This window comes from Moschus berezovskii, chromosome 26 (assembly GCF_049115385.1).
Source record: "Moschus berezovskii isolate FMDL1 chromosome 26, NW_MosBer_1.0, whole genome shotgun sequence".
NCBI classification, from domain to species: domain Eukaryota; kingdom Metazoa; phylum Chordata; class Mammalia; order Artiodactyla; family Moschidae; genus Moschus; species Moschus berezovskii.
In genome coordinates this window covers 19,661,557-19,687,307 of record NC_142485.1, presented here as the reverse complement: position 1 = coordinate 19,687,307, position 25,751 = coordinate 19,661,557, and the positions used below count along the sequence as shown (strand labels likewise).

Below are 25,751 nucleotides of genomic sequence, written 5' to 3'. Positions count from 1 at the left end.
AGACAGGGTTAAAGCAGCCACAGAAGACATTTAGAAAAGCATGAAGGAAGTTTTAACTGAAATGAGCTTCCATATCCTGAGTTAATTTCATATCATCACAAAATATAAATAAGCACCTTCCTGTACAGTTACATTGCTAAGAAGTAAACCACCCAACTTAGACTTCAGTTGGGCTCCCTTAGTTGCCCAGACACTAAAGAATCTGCCTGCAGTGCAAGAGACAGGGTTCGACCCCTGGGTCAAGAAGATCCCCTGGAGAAGGGAATGGCAACTCACTCCAGTATTCTTGCCTGGAGAATTCCATGGACAGAAAAGGACTACAGTCCTTTGGATCACAAAGAGTCGGACCTGGCTGAACAACTACCACTTTCACTCACTATCACTAGATTTCAGTTAACCTTTTTGCATTTATTTCTCTTTTTTAAAAGAAACACGTCAAACATGAATATTTAATATTAATCACTATCTCTTTCAAAGTATTATAGTTCGTTAGAGAGGAGCCAGGGCTTCCCTGGTGGCTCAGAGGTTAAAGCGTCTGCCTCCAATGCGGGAGACCCGGATTTGATCCCTGGGTCGGGAAGATCCCCTGGAGAAGGAAACGGTAACCTACTCCAGTATTCTTGCCTGGAGAATCCCATGGACGGAGAAGCCTGGTAGGCTGCAGTCCACGGGGTCGCATAGAGTCGGACACGACTGAGCGATGGAACGGAACAGAGAGGAGCCAACATTTCTTTCCGTTGCCCCATTTTAGCTCATAGTATTTTTGGTCTCAAAACATTAAAAACAAAAAGAAACTAGATCTCTCTAAGCAAAAAGTTACTAACTTGATACCTTGTGTTTGCTATGTACTAAGTGCAGCTTAAACTTACCTTTTGAGGCACCCTCCTTTTTTATAGGGACATCTTTTTGTCCTTTTAGAAGGCCAGCTGCCTTGTAATCAGAACTAAGAGTCATCACAGAATAGTTTGCACATCTGACTGGAGTTCTTGGTTGATGTCATTATTTTCATTACTGAATACTGCCTAAGATCAGAGAATTATTTTTCTTAAGAGAGTGTTCAATAGTAGTCAAATGCCATAGAGAATTATTTTATTATATGTATCATTTTAACTCACAGGTTTATTGTATGTCTTTAAAATAATTTTCTTTGATTTAGTGGCTTGGTGCCGCTTCATAATGCTTGTTCATACGGACACTACGAAGTAGCTGAGCTCTTGGTGAGACATGGGGCTTCAGTCAATGTGGCGGACTTATGGAAATTTACCCCTCTACACGAAGCAGCAGCTAAAGGAAAATATGAAATCTGCAAGCTCCTTTTAAAAGTATGTACTTTTAAAAATTATAAAATATAAGGTAATTATATTTATTATTTGGTTAGGATGTAAAATGACATCCAGGTAAATTATTCTGTAGTACAGTGCAGTAAGTGCTGTAGAGACTGCTTCCGTTTTCTATTCTAGGGGGATGTTTAAGTGTGATATCATGATACTTACATAGCTTTGAGTAGTGGCTTTCTGAACTGATTTGATTATGTTGAGTTCATCACAATTCAACAAGGTAGGTTTTGGAAAGAGTTGAATTAGCTTGCATTACTTATCTGTGACTGACAGAATTAATATCAGAAGATATTTATATAAGAAGAAATGTATTTTTCCATCAAGTTTGATTTTTTTTTCTTGCTAGCTATTTTTATTATTGTTAACAAACTCATCTCTATTAAGCATTAATTAAACATTAAAAGATATAAAATTAAAAGATGTGAAAAGTGACTGGACGTGTATTTATATCATTTCCTGTCTCTTTTCTTTAAACTAGAGAGAAACTTGTCTTAGTTAAATATAAAATTCTTCTCCCACCACTTTTATGGGATCAGATATGTTCATATGAGTTTTAAGAGTAGCATTGTATTTGATACTCATTTTTATTGTCACTGGTTAAGTAAGAAATAACTTCTAGGTTACTGTGAATTCACTGTCTGGGTTGGTTAGTCCAAATTTCCCCAGTGGGCCAATAACATCTGTGTCAGGTCTGTAAATAAAGATTCTTAACTTTTAATTACTTTATTTCATAAGTATAAATGATTAAACTTATAAAATCAAGTTAATTGTTAATATATTTCTACCTAATTTCACTGTAGGTGCTCAGACTTAAAACAGAAATAGTTTTAAACTACCAAACTTTCTTTTTACTGATTCCGTTTGGAATTGAGTATTATTATTTTTTCCACCTGTGTCTTCCCCTTCTCATTTCATCAGCACTGAATATCGTTATGTATTAATAATTAAGATTTGATTAACATTAATATCCAGGTCATCATTAAAAGGAAAAGTGGTTTCCAAAGACAGCACAGAGCCTGAGACAGTATATGCTACAAAAGTAAAAGACATTTGACACCTTTCCCTCTCACCAATCACAGGTGATCCTAAGGCATGGGGCTTTGGTTGGGAAGTAGTTAGAAAGCTGATCAGGTATGTTACTAAGTAGGAAATTTGCAAGAAAAACCAAATGTTGCCTCTGTTTTTCACATTGCACATAGAATTGGTATTTTTCTTTGGAGGAGTGAAAGTGAAGTTAAAAATAAAGAAACAAAACATAACAAAGATGCTACAGAAAACACACCATTTGGTTATTTTGTAGCATGGAGCAGATCCCACTAAAAAGAACAGGGACGGAAATACACCTTTAGATTTGGTGAAGGAAGGAGACACAGATATTCAGGACTTGCTGAGAGGAGACGCTGCTTTGTTGGATGCTGCCAAGAAGGGCTGCCTGGCAAGAGTGCAAAAGCTCTGTACCCCAGAGAATATCAACTGCAGAGACACCCAGGGCAGAAACTCAACCCCTCTGCACCTGGCAGGTAAGCATCACCAGCACTTCCAAGGCTCATGGCCTTTCTTGGATACAGTTCATCAGAAGAGGAAAGAAATGCTGATCAGGAAGAGCGCTGCTACTCAGTAAAATGCTTCACTGACATAATTTTATATAATTTTTATTATAAATCTTGTAAATTTTTTAATTCTTAATCATTCTTAACTAGTTTTTAAAGCAAAAGGTATTTAATAAAACCCAGTATTTTCTGGTCATTATCATTTATATACATTTCTTTTTTCTTTTAAGCTGACATGTTTGACTTTTTTTCATTCTAACAGCAGGCTACAATAACCTGGAAGTAGCAGAGTATCTTCTAGAGCACGGAGCAGATGTTAATGCCCAAGACAAAGGTGGTTTAATACCTCTTCACAATGCGGCATCCTATGGGGTGAGCATGCTAAAGTCCAGAAAAGTTCACTGATACGTACTACTTTGTTAAATACATACCATGCATGAAGTAACCAACAGATACCTAACCAGCAGCATAATTTAGTACAATTTTAATCTTACAGTTTAAAGTGTTTCTAGCCTTCTCAGTTAGGCTTAATCGTCTTTTGCCCAAAGACCGTATTTTTTTCAGCTTTTTGGACTCTTCACATTATGTAGTACAATAATAGGTATTTAATGGCTGCTCAACTAATATTTATTAATACAGATAATAAATCTTAACTGTATCTTATGTAGATTTTATAAACTCTAAAAGCCAGCAGGTTACTCTGAAAGCATGGAAATTATGCTTGCTTATGTTTATCATCAGCATCTTAGAAATATTCAAGTTTATAAAGGGTTGAGTGATTGCTATATATGGTTTGATACAGTTCAGATGACTAGCTGAAACTCCACTGACTAGCTGAAACCCCACTGTGAAAGTCGAAATTTATTCTCTCAAAGCCCTGTAACTGTAATCATCAGCTGAAAGAGAAAAAGGATATATTCCAACCTTGATATTTGTTGGACCACCTGCCTGGAAGTCACCAGGGCCCACTCTCGGTCTGATGTCTCACGCAGGAAGGATATGAATGCTCCTGTGCTTTCTGCTGAGCCACTTAATCCCTATTTGACTGTAAAAATGCCCAGATGCCAGAATGTACATACCAGGGGTTCTCATAAATGGACTCATTATTGGTAAGGACAGTTTCTAGATTTGAAGAAACCTGACAGACTGTAAGTAAAAAGTAATCACATGACTTCCGTATTCTTTTATTCTCTCCTTCCTTGACCTTTATGATGAGCATATCCACATCTCACGCCCCCTCTCAGTGACCAGTATTTCAGGGAGATGACATGTCCTGAGTTGAAACACTCTTCAGGAAAGCAGCAAACCAGTTTCAGGTTGGACAGATAGGAAAGAAAATATTACTTCCAAGTGTGTGTTTGGTCAACTCAAAATCAGTATTAAATAGACACAGATTAAGTGACTTCAGTAGTGGACGATGACTGGTATCCTGGCGATAAAATAATTTTGTGAGAGAGCTGAAATGACATACAGTTACTTAAGCTATTATTTATTGTTCATTATTCTTTGATACATATTTTATCTTTTTCCTCTGAGGGGTCAGCCAGCTCTCTGTGTATCTTTGGGCCTTTTTATATAGAAAAAACTTACCACTTCAGTTTTTCCAAATGGAGAAACAAACACATAGTTTATGAATAAAAGTTAAAGGTTTAATGAGAATATATATTAATGGTAATGTGCATTATCCTGCTTAGTGTTTTCTATTATAATGCCTTATATTATTTTTAATGTACATTTATACATGACCATTAATATTTTTGCTCTTCAGTAGATATAAGGCATTGATATTTACCACACAGCATGTATTCTTTCATAAGAGTAAATCAATTTACTGAGTTTTCTTTCTCAACTTTTTCATTTTTTAGTGCTTTCTCTAAAATGTATAATGTTAGGGGAAATTGCATGACATTATTGTAAAATTAAATTGCTCTAACTGGAGCCCAAGCACGTTTCTCTTCTCCTTGCTTCCCAACTTTCTAAAATTAAATTAGGGCCCTTGAAGTTTTTTTATGTCACATTTGTCATTTAAAGCATTTTGTGTTGCAGCTGAATTTTGAAACCATATTAAATTGACTCCTGGAAACATTCCAGCAGAGTTCAGTTCCTTTTCTAGACCTTCCAGTTCAGTACTTCACTCAGTCCTGTGAGCTGTAGCTATTTATTGCATTCTTTAGCCTTAAATTTCAGTTATAATTTTTGCTTCAGTGATGTGGCTATTTAAAAGGCTTAAGAGTTGTGTTACACTATATTTTTTAGTGTTTTAGTGTATGGTACTATCAGTTCAGTTCAGTCGCTCAGTCGTGTCCGACTCTCCGTGACCCCATGAATCACAGCACGACAGGCCTTCCTGTCCATCACCAACTCCCGGAGTTCACTCAAACTCATGTCCACAGAGTCAGTGATGCCATCCAGCCATCTCATTCTCTGTCGTGCCCTTCTCCTCCCGCCCCCAACCTTTCCTAGCATCAGAGTCTTTTCCAGTGAGTCAACTCGTCGCATGAGGTGGCCAAAGTATTGCAGTTTCAACTTTAGCATCAGTCCTTCCAATGAACACCCAGGATTGATCTCCTTTAGAATGGACTGGTTGGATCTCCTTGCAGTCCAAGGGACTCTCCAGAGTCTTCTCCAATACCACAGTTCAAAAGCATCAATTCTTCGGCGCTCAGCTTTCTTCACAGTCCAACTCTCACATCCATACATGACCACGGGAAAAACCATAGCCTTGACTAGACGGACCTTTGTTGGCAAAGTAATGTCTCTGCTTTTTAATATACTATCAAGGATGGTCATAACTTTCCTTCCAAGGAGTAAGCGTCTTTTAATTTCATGGCTGCAATCAGCATCCGCAGTGATTTTGGAGCCCAAAAAAATAAAGTCTGACACTGTTTCCACTGTTTTTCCATGAAGTGATGGGACCAGATGCCATGATCTTTGTTTTCTGAATGTTGAGTTTCAAGCCAACCTTTTCACTCTCCTCTTTCACTTTCATCGGGAGGCTTTTTAGTTCCTCTTCACTTTCTGCCATAAGGGTAGTGTCATCTGCATATCTGAGGTTATTGATATTTCTCCCGGCAATCTTGATTCCAGCTTGTGCTTCTTCCAGCCCAGCGTTCCTCGTGATGTACTCTGCATAAAAGTTAAATAAGCAGGGTGACAATATACAACCTGACGTACTCCTTTTCCTATTTGGAACCAGTCTGTTGTTCCATGTACAGTTCTGACTGTTGCTTCCTGACCTGCATACAGGTTTCTCAAGAGACAGGTCAGGTGGTCTGGTATTCCCATCTCTTTCAGAATGTTCCACAGTTTATTGTGATCCACACAGTCAAAGGCTTTGGCATAGTCAATGAAGCAGAAATAGATGGTTTTCTGGAACTCTCTTGCTAGTGACATGCTTCCTGTTTTTGCATTTTCAGATGTTTGTTGGCAGATTTAACAAGCATGTAGTTGGTTTCTCCAAGCATAAACTACAGATTTTATATAAAGAAAGTTTAATAATATATACACCATATATATAATTTTTATCCTCAAACACATAATTTTTCTTGGACTGCCTTAATTTTGGAGACCTATAGAAATCCGCCCACCTGATTATATTATTCCATCAGTACAAATGTGTGTGTTAGTTGCTCAGTCATGTCTGATTCTTTGCAACCCCATGGACTGTAGCCCACCCGGCTCCTCTGTCCATGGGATTCTCCAGGCAAGAGTACTGGAGGGGGTTGCCATGCCCTCCTCCAGGGGATCTTCCCAACCCAGGGATCAAACCCAGGTCCTCCCTCATTGTAGGCAGATTCTTTACTGTCTGAGCCAGTAGAATAAAATTAATCATCAGGAAACATAGTTTAAATACGCTGTAACAATGGCAGGCCACTCCATTACTCTTGTCTGGAAAATCCCATGGATGGAGGAGCCTGGTAGGCTGCAGCCCGTGGGGTCGCTACGAGTCAGACATGACCGAGTACTTCACTTTCACTTTTCACTTTCACACATTGGAAAAGGAAATGGCAACCCACTCCAGTGTTCTTGCCTGGAGAATCCCAGGGACGGGGGAGCCTGGTGGGCTTCCGTCTATGGGGTCACACAGAGTCGGACACGACTGAAGTGACTTAGCAGCAGCAGCAGCAACCGTACTGGGGAGAAGCTTGAAATTACTCCATGCTTTTGGATTAATTGAATAAAAATAGCTATTCTTTTCAACTTATATCCTTTGAATAAGGGAAATGGATTACGGGGGTTTAAAATTACTGCAGATGCTGATGGCAGCCATGAAATTAAAAGACGCTTGCTCCTTGGAAGGAAAGTTATGACCAACCTTGATAGTGTATTAAAAAGCAGAGACATTACTTTGCCAACCAAGGTCCGTCTAGTCAAGACAATGGTTTTTCCCGTGGTCATGTATGGATGTGAGAGTTGGACTGTGAAGAAGGCTGATCGCCGGAGAATCGATGCTTTTGAACTGTGGTGTTGGAGAAGACTCTTGAGAGTCCCTTATACTGCAAGGAATCGATGCTTTTGAACTGTGGTGTTGGAGAAGACTCTTTTGAGAGTCCCTTATACTGCAAGGAGATCCAACCAGTCCATTCTAAAGGAGATCAATCCTGGATGTTCACTGGAGGGACTGATGCTAAAACTAAAACTGCAATACTTTGGCCACCTCATGCGACGAGTTGACTCACTGGAAAAGACTCTGATGCTGGGAAAGGTTGGGGGCGGGAGGAGAAGGGGACGACCGAGAATGAGATGGCTGGATGGCATCACCGACTCTGTGGACATGAGTTTGAGTGTACTCCGGGAGTTGGTGATGGACAGGGAGGCCTGGCGTGCTGTGATTCATGGGGTCGCGGAGAGTCGGACACGACTGAGCGACTGAACTGAACTGAACTGAAGTGATTTTGATAGTACTATGGATGTTACCTCTTTCTATCTTTTGTGTTAGAATCAATTTCATAATTATGCCATGTCATTCATAATCCCTAGAAGGGCCAAAACATGGTCTGTTTTCAGAAGCCCTGGTCTGATTATGATCTGTTGCTGTTGTTTTTATATTGTCAGAGCAAATATGGAAGCTTTCTTAGACGCTTCTGATTTGTATTTGCCTAATAAATTTTCTTCTGTTTTCTGAAATCACTTTTCCTAAAATTAGAAAATATTTGTATTGTATGACAAAAAATTTAATACTTCCTCAGAAGAAGTACCTGTGCCTTTTGTAGTGAGTGTATCTAAGAGAACAGAGAAAACATTTTAAGGAATTCTTAAGGGAAATTTGGAGAAGCCTGCCCTGCATCCCAACACTCCTGTCTTTACTCTCTTCCCATTCTCTTCCCATTCTCTTCCCATTCTCTTCCCATTCTCTTCCCATTCTCATGAAGGTCAGCCTCAGATAGGTATTCAGCAGATGTCTGATTGGTGGGCAAGTGCATTAGGGAGAATAAGTGAACAAGTAAATGACCCTCCTCTCTGTGCTCTGACCTTTTATGTCAAAAACCATTACTTAGACATTTTACTTTAGAAACCACATACCTCGAGTGACGCTTCCTTGAAGATTCCTTCCTACTTAAATTTATGCTACTCGATTTCTGCTAATGCTTCCCTCTACCTTTTTTGTCAATCTTCTAGACTACATTAAAAAAACAAAAGACAGTCATCTTTGAATTGTTTTTACTCTTCCTCTGTAGTTAATTTATCTTTCTAAAACCCATTTTTTTTCCTTCAGAATTTCTCAAATTTAGCTTTTCTTTTGTGTTCCTCTCTGACCATCACAGTTCAGTCTCTTCTCACCTCCTGTCCAGATTATTAATATGTGTGCTGCTGCTGACATTTCCTCCACCCCCTCAATCCCTTTGGGCATGACAGACTATTTTTTGTAGAATGTTGCTTTGTTACGTTACATTACTTCCCCAAAGGCTGAAGAAAGAACATTGAGAATCTTTAAGATGAGTATTTCAATAAACAGATCAGATTGCAGTGGGTTAGAGAATTTAAGATAGGTCTGAATATGCTTTAGGACTGAATAAAAAAAAAATTTTAAAGCTCCCATGAAGAATTACAGAGTAGCAGAATAATTACAAAATTTATATTTTGGAGGAAGCAAGAAAAGATGAAGTCTAAAATACAGGTGGAAGGGTGCAATGAATATTCTTTCTTTTATAAAAGAAACTTCTGTTCAGGATGAGAATAGAGATGTAGGAGCAATGAAGTGTTAAATAAAAACAAGTGTACCTGAAGGAGCTTTACCAGATAATCTCATTGTTACCTTTTGGTATCCTTCTGTTTTTCTTCAGCATGTGGACATTGCAGCATTATTGATAAAATACAACACATGCGTAAATGCAACAGACAAGTGGGCATTTACTCCTCTTCACGAAGCAGCCCAAAAAGGCAGGACACAGCTTTGTGCCCTACTCCTAGCACACGGTGCAGATCCAACTATGAAGAACCAGGAAGGCCAGACCCCTTTAGATCTGGCAACAGTAAGTCCTCACTTCAGGATATTTGGAATTGCTTTTTAGAATTCCAGGGATGACAGTAAATTCCAGGGTTTATTGGCAGGTTTGCTTTAGCGGCGCATATTATCCCTTAGGAGAAGAACAAGTTTCCTTCCTTCTGGAAACTTGAGAATTTTTTAAGTTCTCGTTGTTGTTGTTGCTTTAATTTAAAACTGTTAAAACAAACAAAACAGTAAGTTACATTTTTTTGACCTTACTTGGAGGGACAACATGAATCATAGGAAAACTTGTGTATAGATTGTATTCTCAAAGAATTACATTTACCACCTTCTACATTTCATAGTATGCTAGAGCATTTGGTGTTTATGGTAATTTACCTGAGGGGATGAGATAATCAAAGAAAAATGATCTTCTAAGCAGTATATCATTCTTCTGAAGATGGAAAAGTAAAACTGATATAGAAATATTTTCAAAATTAAATTTTCATGATTAAATGTGTTATTTACAGAATTAAACACGGTACAGAAACATCTTTCCTGAACTTTCTGGAAAGCAGGGGGTTATTGTATGGTCACGTAATTTAGAATTTTTTAACCAAAAATACTTCTCTAAGCCACATTCTGGTTTATACATCTATTAACTGAGTATTAAACAATTTCAAAACATGTAGTAGCTTAAGCAAAACCAAGTGAGTGACTTACTGCGATGACTTGCAGTTTCTCAGTGCTGTGTACATTGACTGGGCTTAGCTGGGCAGTCCAGCTATTTGTGCAACGCCTTAACTGGTAGCTCAGCTGAGGCTGCAGCATCCAGGATGGCTTCCAATCCTGCAGTGCCTCTCTGTGCATAGTGTCTCAGACTCAGTGACCTAGTCCAAACTTCTTTATAACATGGGAGAATGATTCCTAAGAGAAAAAGGTAGAAACCACCAGTCCTTTTAAAGCCTGGCTCAAAAGCTTCAGAGCACCACTTCCTTTGCATTCTGATTGTCACAGCAACTCACAAGCAACCCAAATTGAAAGGAAGGGATATAGGTGCCCCTCCTGATGGGAGGAAGGGTTACAAGATGTACACGGAGGAAGGAATTCCCCCACATACTCTAACAGCACTTGGCCTAACAGACTGAAGAGTTCATGAATAAGCTGGCCAAAGCGCTGTCCCTTTAAAATTTCACCAGGTTTTTATTATACGTTAAATTATTAAATGTGCACTAAATAAACTAACAAAAACCATCATAGTTATTACACATAAACAAACATAGTAAGTATGGAAACTCCTTCTAAAGAAGAGATTGAGAGTCAATGTTCTGAAAAGTGCTCTTTTTTAGAAGAAAGAGGAAATATTTCAATTTTTAACTCTACATATCTTTGTTAGTTTATATGTCCTTTGAATACATGGGTAATCAGTATGAACAACTGTGCGTACTTTTCATTTAGTGTTAAAAATGTGTTTCTGGGAATCAGTATAGTTCACATTCTTGGATTCTTTTCACAGTTAACTTTTTTCTGTGTGTGTTGTGGTGAGAACACTCAAGATCTACTCTCAGCAAATTTCAAGAATATAGTACAGTATTATTAACTATCATCACAGGCTGCACATTAGATCCTCAAAAAATGAAATATTTTGAAAAATGTTTTGAAATAGTTTGAAAAATTTTGATACTATTTTTTTAGTATCAAATAGTTTCTCTAGTCCTACCTACTGAAACTACTGGGACTCTTTGGAGCTGTTGATCAGAGAAGGAAAGAAGGAATTGTCAAAAACTAATGGAATAATGGAGCATCCATAAAAGAAAAAAATTGACTATGCATTTGGTCCTTAGTGAGAAACTTATTTTAAGATGCAATATTTTGTGTGTGTGTTTTATCTATTTGTTTTTTAGGCTGATGACATCAGAGCTTTGCTGATAGATGCCATGCCCCCAGAGGCCTTACCTACGTGTTTCAAACCTCAGGCTACTGTCGTGAGTGCCTCTCTGATCTCACCAGCATCCACCCCCTCCTGCCTGTCTGCTGCCAGCAGCATAGACAACCTCACCGGCCCCTTAGCAGAACTGGCAGTGGGAGGAGCGGCCAACACTGGCGACGGAGCGGCGGGCGCAGAAAGGAAGGAAGGAGAAGGCAAGTACACCACCGAATGCCTGTTTGGTTTTGGTGTTCTAAATAAACAGATTCCTTTTTTTATTGGTAGTTATTGAACACCTCACTTAAAGACATCCTGTCTATGAGTTTTCACGTACAGACCAGTTCATAAGAAACATGTCTTCACAAACTCCCACTGTTCTGGGCACCAGAATCAGACAGCCACGGCCCCTACCCTCATGGTCTTACCCTCTTCCCCCACATGCTCTGCTGTCTGGGTACCTGAAACTTTGCAACACACACTTTATTTAATCAGTTGTTGACTCTGCTGAAAAGTGTCCTCCATTTGATTTCTCCTGTGCTCAACTCACGGCAGAAAAATCTGAACAAGTGTATTCCATTTTTTGTATGGCCCTCCTGCCTGTCTGCCATGAGTTCCCTGCCATGAATAATATATTTGAAGAACTAAGGGCCAGCCAGTGCTTATGCCTTTCTCCAGCTTCCCCAAGAGGGGAAATGTTAGCATTTATATAAAATAAGATATTTTCTTTAAAAAAAAAAAAAATGCGTTCATAGAATAAATGCCTTGAATCTACATTGTTCTTATATATATCCCAATACATCCTATTCCAACTGTGGTATCTTACTGAACTACTGAGTGAGTCTTATTACTGAAATTATATCAGAAAAATGAAGAGAGATTATGTAAGAAATGAAAACTGAAACAACAGCTAGTTAAAATTTGATTTTTAAATTCCGTTAAATATTTCACTCAAATCATTATATTGTGCTTTAAAATATTAATATTAATACTACTGATAAGATAAACTCTGCTTTTACTTCCCCATAAAATTCAGAGCTAACTTGAAATGTCTGAATTAAATTTATGTAATATAGATCATTTTATGCTGTGTAGAAGGAGCTGCACAACCAAGGGTGTGTCAGAGAGCCATGGCTTTAAATAAATACTGAAACTTCCTTTAGATTGACGTACTTCTTTCTGAAAAACGTTAATGTTGTCTGTTTTAGTTGCGGGTCTTGACATGAATATTAGCCAGTTCCTAAAAAGCCTTGGTCTTGAACATCTTCGGGACATCTTTGAAACAGAACAGGTAAGCTCTCATATATTGTCCAGTCTTTTCAGTTAAATACTGCTGCTGCTGCTGCTGCTGCTAAGTCACTTCAGTCGTGTCCGACTCTGTGTGACCCCATAGATGGAAGCCCACCAGGCTCCCCCATCCCTGGGATTCTCCAGGCAAGAACACTGGAGTGGGTTGCCATTTCCTTCTCCAATGTGTGAAAGTGAAAAGTGAAAGTGAAGTCGCTCAGTCGTGTCCGACCCTTAGCAACCCCATGGACCACAGCCTACCAGGCTCCTCCATCCATGGGATTCTCCAAGCAAGAGTACTGGAGTGGCTTGCCATTGCCTTCTCCCAGTTAAATACTAGGAGTTATTAATTGCCAGTTATTCTTTCTTTTTTGCTTCTTAACCATTCTTTTAAAACTCAAAAACAGATTTCTGAAGAAGCTAGGGGCATCTACTAAGTATGCTTCTTTCCAAAATTGTCTAACAGATGGTGAGAGTCTTTGACGTTACGTTGTATCTTTATAAGCAGTCTGGCTCAATATGTTTTATTACATGTCAAAATTTAGGCCATGAAACCACCTCAAAAGAATGTTTTCACAATCTTCCCTCATCTTGTTTCCAAAAAGTTATTAGCCTATATTTACCTTATTTTATTACTAACGTGACTGGATTCACTTAAAACTAGTAAGAAATTTTTCTGTTAACTATTTAGCAAAATCTTCGTGAAGCAGTTGTCCATTAAACTGGAACGCAAAATAATTCCTAGGCAAATGTACCTTTAAAAATTGCTCCTTTATGAAGTTTTCACTGTCTAGCTAGAGACTGAAATATGTTGAACCGGAACTTGGCCATATGCTTAAAGACTTAGACTGTTTTCAGACAGATCTGAAATGCCTGTAAAGATCTTAGTATGAAGTCATCATTAGAGTGTTTATGAATTAAGATCCTTCTGTTTGTCAGTCTGTTTTTATATGGAATAATGAGTTTTTAACTTACCACTGTGTGATTTTATTACCATTAAACATCAGGTAATAAATTCCTCAGTTTAACTTGGGTATTATCAATATACATAGAGTCTTAGAATGGGAAAAATTTTAGAGATCAGTAAGTCTTTCTCCCAGATACAGGAATTACCCTTTTTATATCAGTGTGGAACAAAATCTTGTTACAATTTGGACAGGTATAATGAAATGCTTCTAATCTAAAATACACCCACATCTGCCCCATGTTTAATCTGTTAATCTGTTTATCTTTACACTGTTTTGCACAGAAATCTCACCCCTTTCTGCCTATTAGACTAGCACTAGTTTCATAGGGCTGCCTTGCCAAATTTCCACAGACCTGTGGCTTAAACAACCGAATGGTATTCCTTCACAGTTCTAGAGGCCTGAAGTTCAAAATCAGGGTGTCAGCAGGGCTTCAGTCCCTGCAGAGGGTCTGGGGAGAATCTGCCCCACGCCTCTGCTAGCTGCTCGGCCCCTTCAGCTTCTGGCTGCATCCTTTCAATTTCTGCTTGTCTTCACCTTGCCTTCTCTGTCTGTCTTCTCTCCTGTGTGTCTTTTGTAAGAATGCTTGCACTGAGTTTAAGCCCTCCCCAACTAGTCCGAGATGATCTCCTTATCTCAAGATCCTTAACTGAATTTACATCTGCAAAGATGTAAAAAAAAGTTTTCCAAATAAGGTTCTTCTCAAGTTCTGGGGATTAGAACTTGGACATATCTTTTTGAGGGTTACCATTTAGCTCGCTACAACATACTATAGCCCTTCTTACATTTCTAAGACCTAGTAAACTTATTGCAGATTTGTCCTTCTAATCAACTACCCACCCCTACAGAGTTTCTCCTAATTTAGCATAATAAATTCATCTTCTTTTTTAGTTATTCTTTTTATGGATATAGTGTTCAAATTCTTCACTGGCCTCTCTGGTCCATTCTGATTTCTTTGTAGGCAAATAGTCGGTTCAGAGTTAATTTAAAACTCCAGGTCTTTTTCATATCATTGATAAAAGATTTTTTATGTCAAGATTTTCTAATGTCTTTCATTTTAGCTAAATTTCTTTATACTATATATTGTAGTTGATCTTTAATGATCAAAATGGTTGGGTAGAAGTAGCACTGGACTGAAAAAAGACCTTGATTCTGATTAAGGCATTTAACCTATCACTTGCCTTACCTGTAAAATATAATAATACTTTCAAAAGTCCAGATAAAATTCTCAACCTCGTACTGCTGTGCCAGTTTTTAAAATATGCTTTAATAAAGGAATGGTTACATTTTCTGTCTGGTGGTAAGGGTTTTATAAATGCTGTAATAATTACTTTTGCCTTTAAGCTTCACCTGCCATTGATTCACCCTCTGGCTTGGCGATTTCGTATGGGAATATCCTACACTGTAAGACTCTTCTTCCCTTATCCTTTCCCTGAAGGTATTAAAGCTGTTTTAAAAGCAGTATCCTCTGCTGCAGCCATATTCTGGCCATTTCCCTTCTTCCCAAATCATATCCACAATAACTGTGAAATTTCACATAGCTTTGCTTAATAAAAACAAAGACCCAAATTCAAGCAAATCATTCCAGTTAGCCATTTTTCAAAAGAGTTCAGCCTCTACTTCATAATTTTTTTTTTACTTTATGTATTCTCTTTTATAGTAATGGTACCCTGTGGCATACTTATTTTATTGTTTTTAATAGTGTAATCTTACAGTTGGTCTTTTGACAGCTTATCATAGTTTCATCAGTTTCATTGTTATGTTTTTCATTTCAGTTTTGTTCTGAGTAAATGGTTCCATTGATTTTCCTTTTCTGTATCCTTTTTTTTAATCAATACATTGATGCTTCCCTTTAACATGTATTCAGTTCAGTTCAGTTCAGTCGCTCAGTCGTGTCCGACTCTTAGCGACCCCATGAACCACAGCACGCCAGGCCTCCCTGTCCATCACCAACTCCCGGAGTTCACTCAGACTCATGTCCATCGAGTCGGTGATGCCATCCAGCCACCTCATTCTCTGTTGTCCCCGTCTCCTCCCGCCCCCAATCGCTCCCAGCATCAGAGTCTTTTCCAGTGAGTCAACTTGTCGCATGAGGTGGCCAAAGTATTGCAGTTTCAGCTTTAGCATAAGTCCTTCCAATGAACACCCAGGATTGATCTCCTTTAGAATGGACTGGTTGGATCTCCTTGCAGTCCAAGGGACTCTCAAGAGTCTTCTCCAGCACCACAGTTCAAAAGCATCAATTCTTCGGCAATCAGCTTTCTTCACAGTCCAACTCTCACATCCATACATGACCACGGGAAAAACCATAGCCTTGCCTAGCCTAATTCCTTCCCTGCAGACAAGTAATATTATCATTCTCTATGTGGAGCTGTGTGTGACTGTCTTCTGGCCCAGTCTTCAAGCAGTCAAAAGTTTTATTTTGACTATAGTTGTTTCTTGACTAGCCTTTAGTTCTAGAGTAATAAGTTCCGTAACCCTTTCCATAACTTATCCAGAATACTTTGTGCCATTAATATTCTACATCAGTCCAGTAGAATGTGATGAGGTCAAGGTATTCATGAGATGAGGGGAAGTGTTATGGTGTGTGTGCATTGTACCATTTAGTTCTTGTCTGTTACTGATCTTGAGCCAGTCATTCTGTTTCCTGAGATGCTTTGACACATAATGGATTATTACTTCTATTCTGATAGATACTTTTCTCCCAGTGGAGTGGGGAAGGAAGATCATTTATTTTTCCTCCTTCAGAGCATCATCACCCCACCTCTTGCCTTCACAGTTATTCTCTCAGAAGTCTCTTAGCCAGCTTGTTTGTCATATATATTTTGCCAAGTTCTATATTAAGTAATGTCTACCTATGTCCTTTATAGTTAAGTGTCACACCAGTGTCACTCGGGCCCTTCCTCTGTAACCTAGTTTCCTGACTATGATACTTTTTCTGTGGGAAAGGCTGTTTGATTTACATTGCAATTCCTGGAACATAAATGCTACGACTTAGAAGACTCCTTGTGAACATATTTATGGTCCACGTATATATATGAAAAGTGACCATATCAATTTTTATTTCAGAATCTAAAGACAAAGGCATGGACTCAGTAAATTCATTATGAACATGATTGCAAAGTTAATTCTAATATCTGTTACTGTAACCTGCAACCTGGCAATGTAAAAGAAAGGCCTTTTTCATTAAAACCCCAGTGTTTCTCCCTCCATCCCAGAGAAAATAAATAAATCTTAGAAACAAGAGGCAGCTCTTCTTAAAGTAACATTCTCGAAGCAAGATGATTTAACTAATACATGGGTGATCTTTATGTTAAAGGTTATAATTTGGTTTTATTGTATGCTGAGTATAAATAGCCCAACAAACTTGTAATTTCCTAGACGTAACTAAGTTTTTTTTTTTTTTTAAGTGAGTAAAAGATAATTTTCAGAAAAATATTTCTAGCAGTATAAAAGCTTTGAATCGTGGAGAAACATGTCTAAAATCCAACTTCCAGGTATTTCCAGTTCTTTTATGATTAATGCAGTAACATCGTATTCACTCTTCATCAGAATGTGGAATAATCTTTACTCCCATGCCTTTCTTTTCCTTCAGCATTTCTGTTACCAGGCCCTTCACCTCTCCCTTTGAATTTGCTCTCCAGTTCACCCCTTCCAGTCTCCTCCACCATACCGTCGGCATCTTGTTCACAGTCACTTTCCCTTCCAGATCTGCCCTTCGTACCACCGTCCTCCTGAAATACAAGTTTGTATTGCACTGCTGAAAAGGCGTCCTTGGACCTTTTGGACACTATCTTCGCTTGATGTGAAAAACCCATAAAGACCTGCTCTTAGCCCGCTGCTCTGTCCATCACTTTTTGTTCTGTATATACATTACACACTAACCATTTTGAACTTTATTATTACTACTAGAGTCTCTCAAATGTTTTATGTTCACTTGGTTTTCCTTTTGTACATAGTGTTCTCTTTGTCGTAAACACCCTTCCCTTCTTCCTCTAAGTCTTCCTCCTCAGCGGAATTATTACTTTCTTTTAAAAACCTTTCCTGACCCCCTTCCTGTTCCTTTCTTAGTTCCCAGTCCCACTTATAACCTCAACACATAACCTTCCTGAGAGTTCCCATGGGATTCCTCCAAAACATTTACCAACCTTTACCAAATATTTGTGTTTACATTTTATCTCCTTGGTGGAGGAACTGTCGTGACCTGTAGTGTTAGTGATCTGTTTGTTCCCTGGCCCCACTGTTTACTACCAACTGCGGCCAGCTGTTTACCTTTCTGAGCTGTAATGGGTCACTTTAGAATTAAATGAAATGTTTAATTAGTCACTTTTTGGGAAATACCTGGCATATAGAAGGTACTCATTAAATACATTTTGTATGAATGAATGAACAAGTGAACATAAATGTAAATTCAATAGCTAGTTATTTAAGGTTTTCCAGTCCCCAATTCCAATAAATATAAGGACTAATTGAGTACCATATAACTCAAAGCAGTTAAATTTAATGTTTAATTATTTTAGCTCTCTAGTCATCCCTTTTAAGACAAATAAGCAAAGGGAAAGACAAATATGACAATACATTTCAGCTCCTCTGTATACTATTTTTATGATTTCATTGAGCCTGAATTTCTTCATAAAGACAATAATAGTATATCATGGGTCATTATGAAGATGAAATGAGGTATTCATTTCACGATTGGAATCACATAATGAACAAATGTATCAAACATTCTCCATTTCTTCTCTGGAACCTAATACTATGTTTTGTTGGCCTTGTTTTCTTTTTCTTTCAGACATACACTATATGTATCAATTCAGAAAAGCTAAAAGACTCTTTAAATTGAAGCTGCCACATAGATATGAAATCCTGTTTTTATGTCAACCTGATCTGAAGTTTAGAAGGAAAAAGTGGAATATCAATAATGTAGTAAACCTTGTACATGGTTTCCAAATTATATTAAAATCACATCTAGCTAAAAATGTAAAAACTCCTATTATGTTGCAAACTATGCTGTCTCAAAGATGTAGGTGATTGTAAGTGAATTGCCCATTTTGTGCAATGGAGAGATTATTTCTTAAATGGCCACTTAGGAGCAATATAGCAAATTATTTCCAAAGAGTGAATGATGTATGCTTTTTGCTCTGAGAAGATCAGACTCATTATATAATATTTTATTCTGACAATAAAAATCATCAGAGTTGCAGACCTAATTTGTTAAGTTTTTTTAAATGTTATGTGCAAGTATAAAGGTAGAAAAAGCCATGGATAAAAATATCTTGAGTTGGAAAAGAGTGTTCATCAAAGGATTTCTCGGTTTCCTAAAGAAAAAGAAAATCAAAAGCTAATCTTGTGAAATAGTATTTGGATTGTCACAGGACCAGCTTCTTCTGAGCTGAGAATTCAGATGCAGCTGCTGGAGATTTCACCCTGCGCATTCCGAGCACCGCCACTGGGTGGTGGTAGAGCCGCAGTTACTTCTAGTCAACAAAGAACGGAATAGCGGTCTTAGATCCTGAATTGTAGAAGCAAACCACCTCCATTTACAGGGATAAATCACCAAAACTTAAAAAAAAAAAAAAAAAGACCAAAACTTTTAAACCACTGCTTTCAACAAAAATAAAATGTATGTTAGACTTTAGGGATTGTAAGATGGCTTTTAAGCTCTTACAAATTCTACCTACTCTCTTTTCTCCAAAATGGAATTCTTTATATAGTTTCTGTATAAGATGGTTTATAATCTAACTAAATGCTTGTGATATAAATCTTGCTACTTTCTCAGGCAGCCTCTTCCATGCTTGAATACTTAGCATTAGGAAGTTCTTTCTTATTTTTATATAAATCCCACTTCCCTAAAGCTTCTTCTGTTTCATTCATCTTTGCCGCCTTCTGGATATTGAGATCTGGTATTTCCCCCATTTTCAAGCCGCTGATTGTCTCCTCTTATATCATGAGGCAAATGAAATGTGGTAGAATGAAATAATCAAAAGGAAAAATGGCAATGATCATTTTATATTCTATAGCATTGTTTCTCCCATTTTCCTTCTCCATGGACTGAAAGCAAATCAAGAAGTATTTCAAGTGAGCAAAAGCCTGGTAAGTTTATGAAGGCAGCTTTAAGAAGATTTAAGTTCATGCTGATAAAGGAGACAAGAATTTTCTTAATTTGACTGGATACTGGAACACTGAAGACAAATGGAAGAGTTTCATCATCTGAAAGGTTTAGCAATTTTGTTTCATTTTTCAGATTACGCTAGATGTGTTGGCTGATATGGGTCATGAAGAGTTGAAAGAAATCGGCATCAATGCATACGGACACCGCCATAAATTAATCAAGGGAGTAGAAAGACTCTTAGGTGGACAACAAGGTAAGCTATTGAAAAATAAAGAGGTTTCAGAAATTAGTGATAAAGTGTCCTGTGAAGTGAAAGTCGCTCATTTCATGTCCAGCTCTTTGCAACCCCATGGACTATGCAGTCCATGGAATTCTCCAGGCCAGAATACTGGAGTGGGTAGCCGTTCCCTTCTTCAGGGTATCTTCCCAACCTGGGGATCGAACCCAGGTCTCCCTCATTGCAGGCAGATTCTTTACCAGCCGAGCCACCAGGGAAGCCCAGTATAAGTGTCCTGCCTGGCGTGGCCTGACGCCAGAACTCATGCACTCAGCTTGTGGCATCTCCTGCCTGTCCGTCTCCATCATTGGTCTCACTCTCCCTCAAGTCATTCATGCTAAACATCAGAGTCTCTCTTCTCTCTCCCCCATAACATTGCATCCTAAATATCCCTGGAATCTGTACTTCGGTCCTTTCCCACTGCTGTCACCTGATCCACATCACTATCGTCTCTCTCTTGGACTTACACAGCCACCTTCCAGCTTAACTCCAACAGTCACCTTTGTGGCCTCCCACCCTCACCCAGCTCCCCGAACCTTCCTTAGATGATAACCAGAAGACTCTTTTCAGAATGACTGTATGATCATATCATTCCGGTGCTTGAAATCCTTCAATAGAGTACTGTTGGTTTTAGGATAAAATCAAACGTTCATAACATGACTGTTGGTAATCTGACCTTTCTGTTTTAACCTCGTGTCCTCTTCCCTCCTTCACAACTATCAGTGCAGTCTTTTTCTGGTGTACTTTGCTGTTAAGACACCTATCTTTTTTTATATATATATATATATATATATATATATATATATGCCTCCATGTTTATCATCTCTTTGTTTGTTAGAAATGCTTTCACTATAGAAAAGCAAAGAGAGAGAAAAGAAACAACTTGAATTAGTCTGCAGAGACAGTAAAATTGCAAGAGTGCCATGAAAGTAAATGTTAGCAGGTATTGATCTTGACTCTTGCTTATTTAGCTGTACTAACTCAGCAAGAATAATGAAATTAACAAGAATCATGTACTTTAAACTTATTATATAAGTGACCATTTAAAGCTGTCTCACAGATGATAATTCTTTTAGAGGATAATTCTTAGATTTAGACCTGACTGCATTTAATTACAGTGTGTTCTCTTTTGGATCAGAATCATGTATGTTCATGATTGAGTTCAACAAGTAATTGTTGAGTCTGTTGTGGGTATAGGGAACTGTAAGAACAGAGCAAATTGAACCCCAAACACATCTCCATTATTTTTCTTCTTGTCTTTGGATGTATTTGTTTAATATAACCTTATATATTGCGTTCAAGTTGCAAATAGTTTAGACTTGTTCCAAAATGTCAATTATTTATGAGAGTTTTCCATAAAATAGAGCCTGAATAGTGTAGACCTTTGTTTAATATGTTAATTTTTTTTCCTGCAGGCACCAATCCTTATTTGACTTTTCACTGTGTTAATCAGGGAACCATTTTGCTGGATCTTGCTCCAGAAGATAAAGAATATCAGTCAGTAGAAGAGGAGGTAATGTGCCTCGCAATTTTTCATTATCTTTTCCTGAAATCCCTGCTTACGTCTCTTTTTCCAGGAGAGGTAAACTGAAGTCATTCAGTCGTGTCCAACTCTTTGCGACCCCATGGACTGTAGCCTACCAGGCTTCTCCGTCCATGAGATTTTCCAGGCAAGAGTACTGGAGTAGGGTGCCGTTTCCTTCTCCAAGGGATCTTCCTGACCCAGGGATTGAACTCAGGTCTCCCACATTGTAGGCAGACACTTTACCCTCTGAGCCACCAGGGGAAGCCCAAGAGAGGTAAACCTGTCTTATATTGACTGATGGTCTGTTACCTGTTTATGATCTTGTCTCCCTTAGCCATTGTGGTGGCATGTTGCCAGCATTAAAATAGGACTATAGAGGCAGCACTGCACTATGTTGCTTTCACATCAGAACCCCTGGGGTTTCCAGTGGGTGGGCCACGTGTACCTTTTTACTCTAGAGACTTTCCTGAAACTCATGGAAGTAAAGAGACCCTATAGAACTGTTTTTTCGTACTGTTAACATGCTACCTAAAATTAATATGGAGTGAGACTCTTGTCTCATAAATAATAAACATCTTCTCATCTTTATTTTCATGAAAGTTCTAAAATGTGGTAATAAAATAATGTGTGCTTAGGAAACCTGCCTCATAACTCCAGTCACCTTTCATTTCTACAGTCAGCTATTTTAAAGCACTTTGTATGAGTAAGACTTTGTATGAACCTCCTGGTAGACGTGATGCCACAGAGATGCCCCCTCTCCTGATGCTCCCTCTCCTTATGCCTCACTTAGCTTGTACATGATAAAGTGCCTAATTGCATTATCATAATAAATAAGCTTCCTAACTAATTCCACCGTTTTGCAGAGAAAGGCATGCCTATATTTTTGTTTGTTTTCCACCTCTTAATTAGTGCTGATATTATTCCCATCCCAGGGTCTCAGGACCCTTACCCCAGGGTAGCATTTCAGCTCATACTTAGTTTATCAGGAAAGCATCCTGTTTTCTCCTGTGTTACTGGATAATCATTCTCCTTGTATTAAGTAAATTCTGATTATAAGGTCAAAAATGTAGTGACTAGGGAACAGTGGGATAGAGAATCAACTCTTTGAGTCAGTTCTCTGAGAAACTTAGGAATTTAAAACATCTTAATTTTCAAACTATCATAATGCTTAATTTGGAGAGTAGAAGAAGGGTAAGTGTTCAGAAGATAGTTATTCCACTTACTTACTTACACGTTATACCCAGCTTCCCCCGTCTGTGCAAATACACTTTGAGATCCCAGAGCAAAGAGATGACATGGACTTTTTCACCTAAGGGACAGAAATGTATTGATTTTTATCAGTTCTCTGTGTTTATTTTCAGCACTCGTGCAGTGGGGCGTCAGTTCAACGTTGGGGGTTTTATTGTGACTTCCTTACAGTGTTCGTTCTCCTCAGTAACAAACAATAGTAATGTGGGCGACTCACTATGGTACTTCACCCCATGGTGTTTGCAGAAAAACCTTTCAAAGCTTTTATTAAAAAATAAAGTGCAAAAGTTTGATATTTATGTCTGTTTTCTCACCAGAAATACTTTTTTTCACTAAACTTGTTGACTCATTTATAGTGAACTCCTATTTACTTACTAGTGCCGAGTCTTAGACTCCTTAGCGAAACAATGGAATTAAAATGGTGAAAACAACAGGAGGAACGTCTTCAGAATTCCACACCGGCATCTTTTCAGAAAGTTATTTTGTTTTGTTCTGTAGATGCAAAGTACAATTCGAGAACACCGAGATGGTGGCAATGCTGGTGGCATCTTCAATAGATACAATGTCATTCGAGTAAGTTTTGAGTATTTCAGGGTGAAAATTGGATTGCACAGCTTGCCTGACTATCAGATATAAGCTAGATCAGCTGGCATTCATGAGACTAGAATGGTGATAAGACTCCCAGCTCACCCACAAATTGGGACTGTAATTTCTGTTTCCACTATTTCAAAGTAGTATTAAAGGCCTCAATCGATCTGAGTCAGTGATTATATCAGAATGCATATATCTCTTAATCTCAGTATTTTAATTCAGAACACGAAATAAAGGACTGCCACATGCTTTTTTCAAAGGGGTGTCATAAAGATGAATAAAATCTGTTGATAAATGGTTTAACCCTTTGGGTTAATGGACCTATTGACATTACACCAGTGCACATCAGAATTACCTGGGGAGCTTTCTGAAAGTACAGATTTACAGGCCCCTACAACCTGAAGTCCTCAGGTGATTTTGAAGTATAGCCAGGTCAGGTGTAGATAAGGAACAAAAAGTGTACCTGAAAATTGTCACTGAAAACAGAGTATTAACTGAATTATAGTGACCTGGCAACTGTATCTTTTTTAAATAATGTTTTAAGCAAACAAAACAAAAATTGAACATCCCTAAAAGCATACTTTTTATTTTCAATTATAAACTGCCAGTTAACATGCATTTCACTGATTCGCTTCTTTCTTCCTCATCTTTAAAGATTCAAAAAGTCGTGAATAAGAAGTTGAGAGAACGCTTCTGTCACAGGCAGAAGGAGGTGTCTGAGGAGAACCACAACCACCACAACGAACGCATGCTGTTTCACGGTGAGCGCCCGCTGGCCGCTGGCTCTGAGTGTGTGCAAACGCCGGGACGCTGAAAAGCCTGTGCTGTTGGCTGTATTCGTGTTGTGTTAAAAATGGCTTTTATTTATTTATCTTTTTCATTACACGTTGGTACCAGCTTTCTAAAGCATTACACGTATGGGCTTTCCAAGGAACGTACAATGAAAATAATTTATCTGAAACTGTCTCGGAATTTAAATTGCATGCTGAGCCATCTAGATGGTGAAACACTATTTTTGTTGTAGTTCAGCATAATTGTTTTAGTTTATTGGATTGTCTGTTTTTGCTTAAAGCAATACGGGGTGTAAAATAATCTGTATTTTCAAAGTTACGTTGTACTTTGCTATCTGAAATCTCACTGTGAGTCCCTGGTAAAATTCTAGCACATGATAGTAGTTTATGTATCGTAGACCATCCTACAGAGTAAACTTTTCATGTGAGCATAGTTACTGTCACTCTGCCAAGTGCAGATAGTATGCAGCTAATGGAGAGTCTAGAAAGTGCTCAAAACTGATCTGTCTTTATATTTTTAGGTTCTCCTTTCATTAATGCCATTATTCATAAAGGGTTTGATGAGCGACACGCATATATAGGAGGAATGTTTGGTGCTGGGATTTACTTTGCTGAAAACTCTTCTAAAAGCAACCAGTATGTTTATGGAATCGGAGGAGGAACAGGCTGTCCCACGCACAAAGACCGATCGTGTTATATATGTCACAGGTGAGCATCGTGCCTGCTGTGTAAGCGTTGCTATCCTCCGGTCATGGACCAGGTTAGTTTCTCAGGCTCTGTAGAAGTCACAGGTCATTCTCACTCTTACTCCTAACAAATCAGACCATCTTGGGGGGATAGATAGGAATATCTGATCTGCCCCTGCCCTAATCAGAGCAATGACAGCAGAGCCGACAGCAGTTGTGGTAAAAGCCAGGTATTTGTCTGGGAAAAGCCAGTCAGGTTACAGCGAAGCTCCCATCTTGACTTTCTCCCTGGGCTCCACTCTACTTATTTCAGATTCAGGACAAGATTGAAAATTATTTCTGGAGAACAAGGAACCTCTAGCACTAATCACATTTGAACTGGAGCACATAACCTCTCTAAACAAGCAGAATCTTTCATTTGTTCCTGGTCAGCGTTTGCCCCGCAGGGTTTTAGTATCCCACACTGGGGCCACTGCGTCTGCAGGCCGCACACAGGCACAAGGCAAGCTGGTGGGCAGACATGAGCCAGCTAGGCAGGGCCTGCATCTTCTCCTGTCTCCATAGCAACAAGGATGCCCTGGGGCAGGAGGCAGAAGGCAGGAAGCGAGGGCTGTCAGGTCACACTTTGTGTGACATACGGACACTGGGTATAGCCTTGGCAGTGGGCCCAGCAGGCTGAGCAGGCAGAGTCCTGTGACACTGTAGTGCCACCACAGTGTGGAAATGGAGCTCAAAAAGCTTCCTTCTAATGCAAGTGCAAGCCTGTTCCTCTGGGACCTACAAGAGGACACAGTTGATGCCAAGCCAACATCACCAGTAGCATCACACTAAAAAAGCCAGCCCAGGCAGGATTCAATTAACGACTGCATCGACTTAGCAGCAGCAGCAGCAGCACAGTTTTGATTCACGGTAATATTTGTTTAGTCGTAATACACAGATCATACTTCATTACTTAAAAACTACTTGATTGAATACTGTTTACAGTTAACAGTAGGACCAAATCTTATAGCTTAGTTGTCTATTAATATGTT

The 25,751-nt window shown here is 38.6% G+C and overlaps 1 protein-coding gene across 2 annotated transcripts in view; it reads left to right on the top strand.

The window, feature by feature from the left end:
* The window catches only part of TNKS (tankyrase), a 159,249-nt gene that overhangs the window by 122,407 nt on the left and 11,091 nt on the right, over positions 1-25,751 (top strand). For both annotated transcript variants that reach the window (XM_055416540.2, XM_055416541.2), the window contains exons 15-25: positions 1,157-1,322; positions 2,638-2,857; positions 3,150-3,259; positions 9,172-9,360; positions 11,219-11,456; positions 12,447-12,529; positions 19,735-19,855; positions 21,295-21,392; positions 23,151-23,225; positions 23,899-24,004; positions 24,556-24,742. In XM_055416540.2, the coding sequence (XP_055272515.1) occupies positions 1,157-1,322; positions 2,638-2,857; positions 3,150-3,259; positions 9,172-9,360; positions 11,219-11,456; positions 12,447-12,529; positions 19,735-19,855; positions 21,295-21,392; positions 23,151-23,225; positions 23,899-24,004; positions 24,556-24,742 (1,593 nt within the window). The remainder of the gene's footprint in view (positions 1-1,156; positions 1,323-2,637; positions 2,858-3,149; positions 3,260-9,171; positions 9,361-11,218; positions 11,457-12,446; positions 12,530-19,734; positions 19,856-21,294; positions 21,393-23,150; positions 23,226-23,898; positions 24,005-24,555; positions 24,743-25,751) is intronic.